General features: G+C 39.3%; 1 protein-coding gene across 2 annotated transcripts in view; it reads left to right on the top strand.

The window, feature by feature from the left end:
- Positions 1-14,555, top strand: part of LOC137277311 (E3 SUMO-protein ligase PIAS2-like) — a 41,530-nt gene that overhangs the window by 7,573 nt on the left and 19,402 nt on the right. The window contains exon 4 of one of the 2 annotated variants that reach the window (XM_067808980.1): positions 10,681-10,710. The exons of the other annotated variant lie outside the window; for it this stretch is intronic. Within the exon in view, the coding sequence (XP_067665081.1) occupies positions 10,681-10,710 (30 nt within the window). The remainder of the gene's footprint in view (positions 1-10,680; positions 10,711-14,555) is intronic. 2 annotated transcript variants of the gene reach the window in all.

Here is a 14,555-nt window from a genome sequence, read left to right as displayed (position 1 = left end):
TGTAAGCAATACTGAGATTGTGGTGATGTTTCAAACAGGTGAGGTATTGGTTTCCCCAGGTATTTGACCAATGGTTTTATTTTGAAAAAAATACATGAGAAAACTTTGCCGAAAAGTTGTTGGTCACTGCACCTTATTCATGATAGGACAGTCATTTAGAAACAGTCATCTAAAGCTCATAAGGTGTATTTGCTGAATATTGATGTGAGTAGTGTATTTGTTGGGACACAGTATATGAGGAAAAGGAGTCTCCATGGCAACCATGTATCCCATGACACAGCATTACATAACCTGAGCTCAAGGCTTGTTGCATAAAGTAATTGTCTTGACACTCCCATGTGATTGATAGTCCAAGCTATTATGTCACAGCTAGATGGTGTAGGGCAAAGTTGTTAATGCAGTGTTGGTTGGGACAGTGCTGGTAGTTGTATCAGTTTTGTTGTGTTAAAACTCATGATGGTTGTGACAAGAAGTGGAACAAGAACAAATTCACTGAAGGATCGAACCAATCAGAGTGATCATGGGAAAGGAAAACATTCCTCATATTCATTGCCCTCTAAGAATGTGCCAAATTCAAAAAGAAGTTGCATTATGAAAAGACTTGGTCTTGATAAGGAAAATATAACTGATACATTTATGCAAAGTGAACAGTCAACACGTTACAAACAAAATGGCAGAGGCCAGGGTCATAGAAGTAGGCCTGAAGTTGTTTCCTCTGTTTCTGGTGCAAGTGTTGGTGCTTGCACAGGAGGATCTGAAGATGTGTGCAGCACAGCATCAGATATCACATTTGGTACGACTTCATTCACATTGCCTTCAGGATCTGGTACGCAGGAGAGCATTGTGACAATACAAGCATTGCCTGAGAGTTGTCTTTCAGATGGGCATACAGCTGTTCAGGCAACCCATTGTGTAGATGTTTCAAACTGTAGAGCTGACGATACTGATTCTCCTAACTCACAGCCTTGTGCCAGAACATCACAGTGTAGGATGGCAGGTGGCTCGCTCTCAGAAGAAAGCTTTTTCTCTGTTGCAAGCAGATGCAGTACTTCTAGTGAGAGTTATGATAGTGTTCCTGAAGAATCCCCCACACCAGTTTCATCTACCTTAATGGCAACAGTTTTCTCAGTAAGACCAGGATCTGCTGTAGTGCCAGAGGTTTCTTTGGAAGTGACCACTCATGGAGCAAATGCTGTAGCTAATCTTATGAGTCAGTCACTTCAAACTGACATTGAGGGACTATCAATACTGGACAGAGATAGACATCACATCCAACGAGTAACTGAAACAGACAGTGCCATCAGAAATGGTTGGTGTACCCCTTTTTAACTTTATGAAGTTTGGCTTCCATTGTTACAGGTACTGGTATGTGTCATTAGGCTCATGAAACAGTAAGAATCTGGTAACAAGAAGGGCGGTAGTTTTATATACTGAAATATCAATAAATCGGTTAAATGTGTCTCAAACTATTGTTACAGTTAGGGCTCTGACACATTTCTCAAATCAGTTTTGAACATGGTCAGCTCCATTTTGATGCAGTGTTGTGGTTATCACTTTATTTTTAGGGGAGAAAATATTTATGAAGGGGAATTTGAGCGATAAATATCAATCAAGGTCAAATACCTTCACCTCATTAAAGAGGTTAACTATGTGATCAAGCTGCCATGGTAATGATGTCATCTAAGTGATGACCCCATTCCTTGCTACACACACATGTGAATCACATTTTGCATAGGTTAGTGCTCATGCAGTTGATCACTAGATGATCTGGTCTAGACTCCATTATTTGCAGGCCGTTGACATATAGCTGGAATATTGCTGATTGCTGCATGTAACAACCCAACCAAGCCATTTTATCATAGTGACAATGTTTCAGCTGGATTTATTTCACAAAGAGACTCTTTATGTTTACCCTTAAGATGAAAAAAAAAACACTGTGAAATTTAACAATGCTCCCACACTTGAACTTGAAGACTTTGTATAAAAGCAGTGCAAATACAGTATTGTCTCAATATGTTAACAAAATATAATGGTGTCTCCTGGAACCATATATGACAGGTCGTTAGTCTGTGTGAGAACTGTGTCCGTTTGTAAGGTTTGATTGATATTCTGTCACTCTGAACAAGTTTGAAGAATGAGTGGGATTTTCACAGGTTTCTTAGTTTCAGGCTTTAGTCAAGACAGTTTCCTCCAATTGGCTGTACCAGCAAACGTATGGGAGAGTGGTGGGGTAGTTTTCTTGCTTCCTGGGATTGAATCCTATGACTGATGTCTGGGATGTCCTTCATTGTGAGCAAATCACTATCTGTATTTGGCAATGGATTTGGAATTTTGGAACATGTAATTTCTTTGAAAACAGTATCAACTAGTGGTGGTCTGATTAATTGAACAACTTGACAATGGGTCGCAGTGACGAAATGACCAAGTAATTGATCATCTTTCCTCATAATCTGATTTTTTTAACACCTCTATGCATTAACAATATTTTCTACAAAGCTGGTTTTGTCAGCTGCATTTCATAAGCACCACAACCTCATTCCAAGTCTTGATTTAAATTTATCTTAAAGACTCCAGGAAATTTATTTTCCTAACATGCAAGTCATCCTTTGAAAATGTGAAACTTGAAAAAAGAGCTACACATGGTGTTTCTTCTTTTTTTGTGCATTAACTGACATAACCCGAGAAAATTTGATAAATGAGACTGACCAATTATTTTCGATATTTGATGGGTTGTACTGAACCAATAATCAATCATGAAATTGTAACCAATTCCCTATACTAGTACTAATGTTTGAAACTCATGTCCTGTTATGGCAGGGTTTGGAGGGAATATAGCTCTTGCTGTTTCATGTAACATGTTTTCATTGTACTGGGCCCCGTTTCACAAAGCTCTCGTAAGCCTAAGATCTCGTAACTTCTCTCGTAGCATCCGTAGCTCTTGTGTTACAGTATAGGAGGCGCGAATGGCTACGAGAAAACTTACGAGATCTTAGGCTTGCGAGAGCTTTGTGATACGGGGCCCAGATTTATTTACAGAACACATGAAACAGGAACCATAGTTTGTTACATACATAGATGTAGTAATCTTTTCCATACTTTGAATTTTTATCATGTTGCAGCATTTTTACTTTGGACAGAATGTTTAACATGTTTGACCACCTATCTACACTAGATATCTTGTGCTAGATACTTGGAATGGATAATGCCTGAAATAGTTCACAATTCATAGTTACATGTCCATGGCAACAGATTGACGAGATACAGTAAGTGATAACAGATGAGATACCGAGAATAGGTGGTCAGCCTGTACCTTTTGCTGTATGGAATTTTCTAAATCTTTGATTTTTGTTTCCATGGTAACAAGTGTGACCTGACTCATTTCATGGGGATGTGTTTTGCAGAACTTAATTATGCACATATGTGCACATTAGTCCAGATATGATTCACTGATGTATATGGTGAATGGAACATATTCCTCTTGAATTCATTATTTGTTGTCACTAGAATTATATGTTTTTATGGGAGATCTACTAGGAACAAGTTTGTTGTTTACCTGAGTGAGATACATAAAATGGAATATGTTCAAACAGTGCAGTAGGGTAACTTGTGGTTGTTTGCCAAGGCTCCTTACAGTAATGCTGTTATTCCATAAACTGCATAGAAAATATCAATATGTTTTAAGTTTAGCATTTACGTGCAATGTTTGTTGTTTTAAATTCTTGAAATGAATTCATGAATAGCCTCTTATTCATTACTATATAGACCACCACTTTGGTGTACTGGTTAGTAGGGCTGAAGCAGTATGTTGAGGTATTAGTTGACCCGCAGTGTTTAGCCTTCGGTTAGATATACCATAATGTTATCCAAAAATTCAGTATTTTCTGTTTTCGTACCATAATTTTCAAAACCTTTTATGCCTTTCTAAAACGTCTAGAAATGGAATTATGTTGTCCATGCGAAAAAATGATCTGGTGCATAATAAAACTAATTTCCTAATTTTCTTACATAACACATTTTGAAGTCTTTGAATGACATGTAGGAACAACAACAGTGTGACAAAGGAAGCCAGTAGTATATTGGTGGATGGACAGGAGTGGATGCCAGGAGGGTTGTTTACCCAAGCATGATTGGTAAGACAAACAGTAGGAAGCCAGATGGGGTGGGGTATAATGGACAAGGGAAGCCAGGGAGTGTTAATCCAGGCATGGGTGATGTGGTAACAGTGGCGGCATGTAACAAGTAGTAAGAGACAAGTGGGAGTGGGCCTTATTGGCAGTAGGTACAAGGATGAAGTGGGCAGCAATGATAATGAATTATTCCAATATCAATAAGTCCCAAGCGCTAGGGAGATGTTCCTTGGTCACGGTTGATATCTGGTTGGCTTCTTCTGATGTCTATGGCCTCTTGCAGTTTCCTTTGCCGCCAGTGTCTGTTGTATGATGCAGTAAGAACTGTCAGCAAGTACAACAAGACTATAGGCAGCAACCACCTGATGTTCCTACTTCAGTGTCGCGACAGCAATCTTGTTCCCAAAGGTTTTAAATTGTCCTCACCTGTCCAGCATTCCCCAGCTATCAACAACATCCTTCACCATGCCAGTGGTCGAATAATGAGACATTACATCCAGTATGTACACAGACAAAAGGCCTACTTCAACAGCACACTGAGAACACAAGATCTCACCTCAAAGACATCCTTAAACCCGACATCTACCACAAGACCCAGGCCTCTAGCTGATGGCAACTCAGCGAAAAGTTCAAAGCCACCCACATCCATAAGTTCTCTCAGCTACAACACTCAGTCCGAAAAGATGCCTAGGCACCTAGTCCCAGAACCACTAACAATAACACAGTCGTCAACCTGAGTAACAAGATCCTCACCTCGGCACAAACGTCCCTCCTTGCCAAAGGCCTGAAGTATGTCCCAGTGAGTAGCAAAATCAACACTGATGCCTTCATCACCGGCATTGAAAGTGGCCTTCAACAGCTGGCACCTAACGGTAATGTTGACTACCTCCGCCATCAGATTATTGAAACAATCAAGACAGCAGCACCACCACACCAAAACCTTACCAACAAAGAGAAACAAGCCATCAACAAACTTCACAAAGACAATGATATTACCATCACAGAAGCTGGCAAAGGTAAGGCTATCGTCATCATGGACACCCCAGACTTCAGGGAATTCGTCAACAAGACCCTCTAACAACACCACCTACCAAACTATCCAGAAAGACCCCACAGCCAAACTAGAGCGACAACACAAGAAAAAACTCATGGACCTTTACCAGAGAAGAGAGATTAATGACACCATCTTCAACCACACCAACCCCATCAACTCACAAGCCCCATGTGCCAGAACCACAATCAAGATCCATAAGAACCCCCCAAAAGCCAGAATACTAGTCTGCTCTAAAGGATCCGTCTTCTACAATATTGTCCAATTCCTTTCCAGACTCCTAGCCCCCTTAGGCAAAGATGGCAAATCCTACATCAGTGACTCTTCAATATTTGTCAATCTACTGTAAAATCATTCATTTTCGCGCAGCTTAATTTTCGCCGAAAGAGAAAAACTGACTAATTCAAGCGGTTTAATTTTCGCGCATCGTCAAAGTACAGAAATCATGAGAGTATAACTCAGGAAACTGTACACTGTAAAGAAAACACTGACCCTAGCTGTCTTCCTGTCACCTGCCTAATTAGTTGGGGAAACATGGGCCTTCCACTACGTTAAGACACGCAATGGAGCACTGAAGAATCCATGTTGAGATTTGTGGAAGAAATCATTGACCCAAATGTGACTTCGACCCGTGATGCGTTCGGCCAATCAGTTAATCAGAAAGCTCTGTGCACGTGTACCAGTATTCTTTTAATTTGTTTTTATGTATCTTTTTGTTTCACTGAGTCAGGAATGAATGAAGTGTACTTGTAGTCAAATTACTAGCAATACGAAACTAAAACTCAAAGCTCTTTGTTTTTATTTTCACAATTTATCATAATTATTCGCAGAGGTTTTATTTTCGCAGATAATGTTTTAGCGCGAAAAGCACGAAAATTAACCCCCCCGAATAATAATGATTTTACAGTATTAAAGGAATCCAACTTCACAGGCACCATGGTCAGCTACAAATAGTACAATGTCATTGATCTCTTCACGAACATCCCTCTACAAGAGGCCCTAGACATCCCCTGATACAAGCTCCAGACCAGAATTGATGACCTAGACACCTCACTCACCAAAGACAGCATCATCAACCCCACTGCAAGCTGCTTTGACACCTCTTGCTTTACCTTTAACGACAAAATCTACAAGCAAATACATGGACTACCCATGGGATCACCACTATTACCACTCATCACCGAAATATTTATGACATCATTCGAAGAATGAGCCCTCTCAACTGCACCATTCAAAACCCATTGCAGGTATAGGAAAGTGGATGACACATTCACCATCATAGCCCCCCAGGACGATCCCACAGAACTACTCAATCACATCAATGCGCAGAACCAAAGAATCCAGGTCACCATGGAAACAGAAGCAAGTCAACACTTACCCTTTCTGGGTGTGTCCCTCCAAAATACAGGAAACGAACGCTGTCTACCGCAAGCCCATACACACAGACAAGTACATCCATTACAACTCATGCCACCATCCCAGGATAAAACAAGCCATCATTGTAACGCTCAAGAGACGTGCCTAAATGACACCTTCACCTCCATCAATGGTTACGCTGTATACCTAGTCTCTAGAATCATCAACAAGACCATCAAGTCCTCAAAACCTAAACCCCAAGCTGCCTCATCACCCATCAGGATCACCATTTCCTACCTAGGTCCTGTCAGCCATCAAATCTCTTGACTAGTGAAAAAGAAAGCCAACGTAGATGTCACCTTCTCCAGCAACAAAACCATGAAATGCCTCCTACACGCCAACAGCACCAGTAACTCCACACCCAACCCCAGAGGATGCGTATATCAAATCCTCTGTGATTGTGGTGACACATCCATCGGCAAAACCCTTGGGCCCCTCAACACCAAGACTGAAAGAACATTGGGCATCCGTCAACAAACTTGACCTCAAATCTGCTGTTTCCGAACACACCAGCAAGAACCAGGACCACACCATCACATGGGAAGCCACCAAGGCCCTATATGTCAGCAACTGGCGGCAAAGGAAATTGCAAGAGGCCATAGACATCAGAAGAAGATATCAACCGTGACCAAGGAACACATCTCCCTAGCGCTTGGGACTTATTGATAATTCATTATCATTGCTGCCCACTTCATCCTTGTACCTACTGCCAATAAGGCCCACTCCCATCTTACTACTTGTTACATGCCGCCACTGTTACCACATCACCCATGCCTGGATTAACACTCCCTGGCTTCCCTTGTCCATTATACCCCACCCCATCTGGCTTCCTACTGTTTGTCTTACCAATCATGCTTGGGTAAACAACCCTCCTGGCATCCACTCCTGTCCATCCACCAATTAACTACTGGCTTCCTTTGTCACACTGTTGTTGTTCCTACATGTACATAAATAGCTCGTTGTACTCCATTGTTTCATTCACCTGATGAAGAAGTAAGAATATACTTCGCAACATCGTGACTCTTCACAATAAAGAAGATGTCATCCATAAAAAACTTGTGTCTTCATAACACATTTTATGAAAAAGTATCAAGAAAATGTACTGAGAACGTATTATATCAACAGAGAAATTTTGTCACATGACATGGCAAAACTTGTTCATAGTTCTCAGTAAATCTATTTTAGAATCTCGAAATGGTTATTCCAACTATTCCAAATTTATACATATCTGAGAATTCATACTTTTTATTGAATTAATGTTCAACAGATAAGCTTATTGGAATTAAGATCGAATGAGTTCCAAGTCTTATGCAAATGTAATAGCAATTCGATATACTGAGTAATCAGTGTTTAATTTTGCAGTTGTATCAGTGTTATATTTAGTCCAGTCAATTAAAAAAACATTATCAACACTAACCACTCAATACGGATGATTGTGTGAAGATTCACTTTCTATTTGGTGTCAGCTTGATCTGTCGACAAATGAAAATTATGATGTTGCTTATCGTCGACAGAGTAAAAACCGGGAGTATCGACATAAAGTGGTCAACAAATTGTGACGGTGTTAAAGAGAATGTTTGCCTAGTGACTTAGTCAATCATGAGTAAATGAATTAAGTTAACTTTTTTAACATTTTACGTTATGTGTGTATCATGAGGAAATGAATGCAGTTTGTCTTTTTAACAATTTGGGTGTAGTTGAAATAAGTTAATCTATTTAACAATTTGTAAGAGAACTACGATTGCAAACAGACTGTTATTTTACGTTATACGCGTATCATGAGGAAATTAATTAACTTTGTCTTTTTAACAATTTCTTAAGAGAATTAAGGTTGCAAACAAACTATTATTTTTACTTTATGAAAGTGGACAGATAGCCATTTTGGAGTTTCCCATGCCACAAAACAAAATAAATCTCGGAAATTATGTTGCAAAATTGGGAGTAGCACGATTATTGAAACCCTGTTGAAACCATAAATTATTTGGGAACATATAATAGACCAGGAAAGTATTGTTATCACTGTCAAAATGGCATATGCTATGGTGCAGGTTACACTGACTGACAACATTAATGGAGGTCAGAATCTTTACCACAATGGAGTCAGTCAACAGACGCAGAGCTCATAAAAAACGGGATGTACAGATGCCACCTGTCCATCGTATTTGGTTGAAGGCCGACCTTCTTGCCGACAGACTTACTCATTACTTAGCGGGGATACAATAAACATGGTGCACTGTAGATATCACACTGTGTTTTAAATTGGTTTGTTAATTGCGAGCACCAAGGGCGTGAAGTCAATCATGTGGAACATCATGTCCCTTTCCCCGGACTGTAATTTGGATGGATTGTTCGTTGTTGTAGACAGTCCTGGTATAAGCCTTCCATTTCCTATCCAGTTCTTATGTGTTTTGTTAATTTATTTAATTTCTTTTATATAATTTATATAATGACACTTTTGTTCAAAATAACAAAGATTATGGTTCAGTTTTTCCACGTTATTAAGCATTGTAAGGTTTAGTTTGGCAATTTTCTGCATTATGTTCACGTCTCGTACTGAACTGAAACAGACTGAACTGAAGACTTGAATCGCAATACATACAGTACCATGGTTTGAGTGTATGTTTCATCCCTATTGGTTAGACCATCTGCCCGAAGATCAGAAAGATGCAGGTTCAATCCTCAGCTGTGTCCTACCGAAAGCTATTGACATTTTGTACTTGTTGGTCCCTGTCTGGCACTTGGCATTAATGGGTACAACAAGGATCAGTTGGCCTGATAGTCAGTTTGTTGTGTATGATTGGGGTGTTCATGCTGCAGCATGGTATCTCAGTGGGCTAGCACTATAGAAACACATGAGTGTAATCAAATGTTCTCAAGTATGTTCAACCTTATTTCACCATTACTATATGTTTGTACAACATCCATTGCATTGGTGATCGGGTGGCCATTGGCTTGTCATGCAGCAAACTTGTGTTTGTCTCCCTTCATAGGTACAATGTGTGAAGCTTGTTTTCTGTTGTCTCCTGTGATACTGCTGGAATAAGTCTAGAAGTGGTGTAAAACTTCACTCACTCACTCACTCCCTCATTGCAGTCCTAATGCATATGTAGCAAGAGCTAATGTAAACTGTTGCTGATTATTGTTGACCTAAAAATTGCCATTGTTATATGACATCCACCAATTGATATCTATGCATGCAGAAAATGGCATAACATACAAATACAATGTTCAGAATCCCAAATCGTTGATATTTTTGTAGCTGAATAAATATTCTTGCAGACTATTGTTCACAGATGAAGTAGGAATACTTTTATCAGTTTGGACAGTTTACATCAATCAGATGATTTATTCTTCACAAAGTTGTAGGGGCCTGAGTGATTTGTTGTCTTTTGATGACTTTTGTTTTGACCAAAGTGATCAAGATTTGATCTGCTTCAAATATTTATTGACATGATCAATAAGAGTCTAGGGTCTTCAAAGTCGGTATGTTTGCTTGAAATGGCCTGACGATAATTCAAGGCACTCATCAAGCAGCATTATGTTCTTTTGACATTGTTGAAATGCGCCGCACTATAGCCTATACTATGGAAACTGATGAAAATGTCTAACTCAGAATATCAGTGAATCATGACACCCTTACAACCTACCTGCATTTTGCATGTATATAACCTTCAGATTTCTTTTAAGTGATGCTGTGTTTCAGGTGTCAAGTGTGCAAACTTCTTTTCATGTAGCTGACTGGTTCTTCTTTTCTTCACTTTTGTTTGTCATAACAATGTTGCCAGAGTAAGCTTTAGTACCTCTGTCAGTTTGGAAGGGACATATATACTCTGAAGCATGAGTGAATGAGATTTTGTAAGGGTTTAGCTTCTAAACAGGTACAGGTATTTGACTTTGAAACAGTTGTCCTTACCTCCATGATAAATCAACCAGAGGCACAGTGTCTCATGATGTTTATGTTTACACTTTGTTTCTGTTTAGTTTTTGTTTTATGTTTTCCTACATTTGTACAATTTCTTTCTGCACATTTTGACAGTTGAAATTTAGGCAAATTATTAACAATTGTTTACCTAACATTCATTTCAGGTTACGGCACTTACACCTCTGACCCTGCAGGTGAGTGATCTTGATCATCAATATCATGGTCAGTCTGTGTTGGGTCAAGGGTTGCTATAGGGTCATGGTCATGGTTATCACTATCTCATCTGTAACATTTTTACAATAATTTTCTCATGTCACAATTCAGGAAATATACTTCATCAAGCTTATCCTTATCTTTGCCTTTCCGGCCTATACTGTTGTAAAGCACCTCTTTGCTGTTATCATGTATGCCTTATATGTTGCTTGTATAGGATCTATTCCAGGATAGAACAAGAATCAAGAAAACAACATCTTTTTAATTCATTAATATTGTTTAAAATCTTGGCCATTTGAATCCTGCACTCTTTACTCCATAGATAAGTAGGAAAGATTTCAAAGGATATTTCGCAGAATGACACATGGAGCGAACTGTGGTATTATACTACAGTTAAGAATTTGCTCTCCTGGATTAGATTCTGCTTGTGGTTATTGGGTTGTGTGATCTGTGAAACAATGATAACCTGGTATTTCCCCTGCGTATGTCAGTTAGTGGACAAAATGTGTATCAAACGTCTCGCATGCCCATTGTTGGCACGAGTTGAATAGGCGATAATTCAGTGGACATGGAACAATTGTGTGTTCATCATAATGAATATGCCATAATTTTTATCTCAAGAGGAGTGCCAACAGTGGAAACTGAATGATTTACATCATTCAGAAACATTTTCTGTTCATTTCTGACTTTTCAAATCAGTTTTATATAAATTTTTATGTAGAGGTAAATGTTTATAACTCTACTGGTGAAGTCCAGTGAATCTCTGCCTGTTTAATGTGGGAGCTTACCTCGAGCAGAATCTGGATGACCATGTCATCGTCTTGTCTTTGTAGTGAGCTGTAAAATAAAATATTGCTTTTCTTAGGTATGGTTAAATTATGTGAGGGAAGAAATAGCTCTAGTCCAACATAGAGCAAATCGAATCAAGAATAAAGATCATTCTGATCTCCAAATATACCAGTGACGTTTAAATCCTCTGAACACGTCCTCCTCTGATGTTTATCTGTACATATTTCCACTTGGAGCATCTTGAGCCGGCATATCTGTCTGAACTGCACACATGATAAATACACATTAGATATTGTTTATTATTACATTTTACAGATTAAGATAGAAATGCAGCAGCGAGGGGTCAGGTGCTCCTGGCACAGTCAGGTTGGTAACGCTTCTCATCAACTCAGGGCCCTCGCCCCCTCTACATGCAACCTTCTGCATTACCCAGATTGTCAGAAGGGCTGTGTTCCCGGTGCAGAACCCGAGCACTCTCCTGATCCACGCCAAGACATCAGAAGGTAGCAAACCAAGGGCACAGAGAACAATGGGGAGTCTGATGACTGTGTACTTGGGATGTAAACAAGACATTTCTGCATATTTATCATGCTTTTCCTGAATCTTGTCAATCACATTGCTGCTAAAGGGACAGAAATTCAATGATATGAATAAATTCATTTGCTTTATCAAAACGAAAATGGACAAGATCAGGTTTGTTGGCTGGAATTCATCAGGCTGTATATGGGCCTATTCCAGAGAAATTTAAAAGCATTATTTTCCATGGTGCCCAGGACATATTCAGGGTCGTCCCATGGGTGGACCTCGGGGTCAAATCCACATGCATGGTGGAGATGATTGTAAACGCAGTGAGCCATGCTATCATGTCTCTTCAGATATGCTGTTAACATTACATGTTAACCTTTTGATTAAGAATCACACTCTGGTGATTGCGAGTGGGAAGTGACCCTCAGTTTCACATTTGAGACCAGCCGATAGGCGCAAGAGTTGGTTGGATTGCTGTTCTGTTCCACACAGTGCATGTCCACACGATGCAGTGGCTTCGTAGGAAACTTCTCTACAAAGGACCAAACTTGGTAAACAACTTCACCTGGTTTACTCCCAATGCTGTACCATCAAGCAGTACATCACCATCAACAAAATCAACAAATTTCAGATTCTGTCCAACAACCTTGGCACACTTAAAATAACTGTGGAATTCTTTGCTTTCATCATGAGACTTGATCTGGATCACCAGAAGATCATCTGATATATAAATATGTGCAAAAGTACACATAAAACTTCTATTATGAAGAGCCTCCACATTAATCAAATCCCAACCTATAAAATTGATTTGCATATATAAACAATTAAGAGAGGAATGAGGGTGGTGGGCTCTGTTATCAGACATGATCCATTCTGGTCAGGCGGTCAAGACTCTCGGTGTCTTGCTTTGTCCAATCAGCTACTCAAAAAGAATAGGACAGGACTGGCACAGCAAAAGTATTGGGGGCTTTGACTTTGTTTTGAGCATTTTGCTCTGAACTCCAGATTTTCTTTAAACAAAATTTATGCCCGAAGTTTATCTTAAATCTGGGCATTCTGGAGCTTGTTTCAAACTTGCATTCCAAGATAGGTGTAGACCTGATCTTCCACAAGATGCTCAATAACTCATCCCCCTTGTAACTTGACCGATGCATTATTAGTTACCTTGCCACATTTAAGATGAAGAGTATTACATTTGTTGAGTCCAAATGTCATGCCAATATCGACTTGACGGGAACCTGTTGCTTAAACTGCTGTCTCCTTTGGCAAGGAGCTCCATGTCATCAGTGTAAAGGAGATGAGTAAGAGGTGTTGGGAATCAGTGCTGAGGAGGTCCCTATTGAGCAGAAAATCAAAGGATTTAAAGACAGACAAGAAAGCAAAGGACTGAAGATATTCTCCTTTTGACTGGAATAGATTCCGAAGTCTTCACCTGCCCTTGTGAGTACATCTCAAGTTGACAAGCATCTCATTAAAGACTTAAGTAAATCAAGTAGTCGCTCAGGGAGGTCAATACACTGGGGATACTTCAGAATCCATTCGTGAGGGACAGGCTCATCTGCTATTTTGTAGTCAATCCAGCATATGGAAAGGTTGTGGTGATACAGTTTTGCCTCTTTCAAAATCATTTTCTCCTCAAGAAGGTTGTCCTTTCACCCCCATCATCCTTTTCTCACCCCCTTCTGCTCTCTGTAAATTGGAAGGGCAGTAAGATGACAAGGTTAGCCAAACACCCTGTGATTAATTTGTATTGTGTATTACATGTGATAGGGTGGAAGTTTAAGGGATCAGTCATACCTTCTTTTTTTTGGAAAGCGTATTGCGCGACCTTTGCAGAACCATGTAGGAATGTCACCTGTGTCCACAAGAGAACTAAAAAATGAAGTAACGGTGTTTGGACATGGGAACAATTTCCAGTACTGGTTTTGAATGACATCAGGCCCTGGAGTTGCATTAGATTTTAGACTTTTTGATAACATTCTTAAGGCATTCTGGTGAGATGAAACAGACAAACAACTTAGTTACTTTGTCATGCATTGCATGGTCATAATCACAAGTGCCTCCTGGTTACAGACATTCAAAGACTTGATACAGACAACTGTTTCCAGAACCTTTCCTTGTCATCCATGGGATGCAGTTTATCAACATCACCATCAACAGCTTGTCCTAAAAGTTGCCTGTAGAATTGCTTTTCATTATTTCTAAAAAGTTTATTTTGTTTGATAAATTTGTTTTTCCATTCCCATCTTTTCTTCCTTTTGGGCCACACTTCTTAATCTGGCATTAAGGGATTCGACAATTTCTTTTGTTGTCTCCTACTATAATTTTAATTTTCTCCAAATTGCCTTTCATGTTTAGACACGGGACTCCCTGATGAGTCCCATGAAAAGATACATTTGTTTGTTTCTAAAGGTAGGTCAGATATTTCATCATAAATAAAATGAAAGAGAACTTATTATTAGTAGTTTTTAGTTTATTTTATTATTTTAATTTTATTTCATTATATATATTT

This window comes from Haliotis asinina, chromosome 3 (genome assembly GCF_037392515.1).
Source record: "Haliotis asinina isolate JCU_RB_2024 chromosome 3, JCU_Hal_asi_v2, whole genome shotgun sequence".
In the NCBI taxonomy this organism is placed as follows: Eukaryota; Metazoa; Mollusca; class Gastropoda; order Lepetellida; family Haliotidae; genus Haliotis; species Haliotis asinina.
Note: the sequence above shows the minus strand (reverse complement) of the source record. Positions and strands in the feature narration are given on the sequence as shown.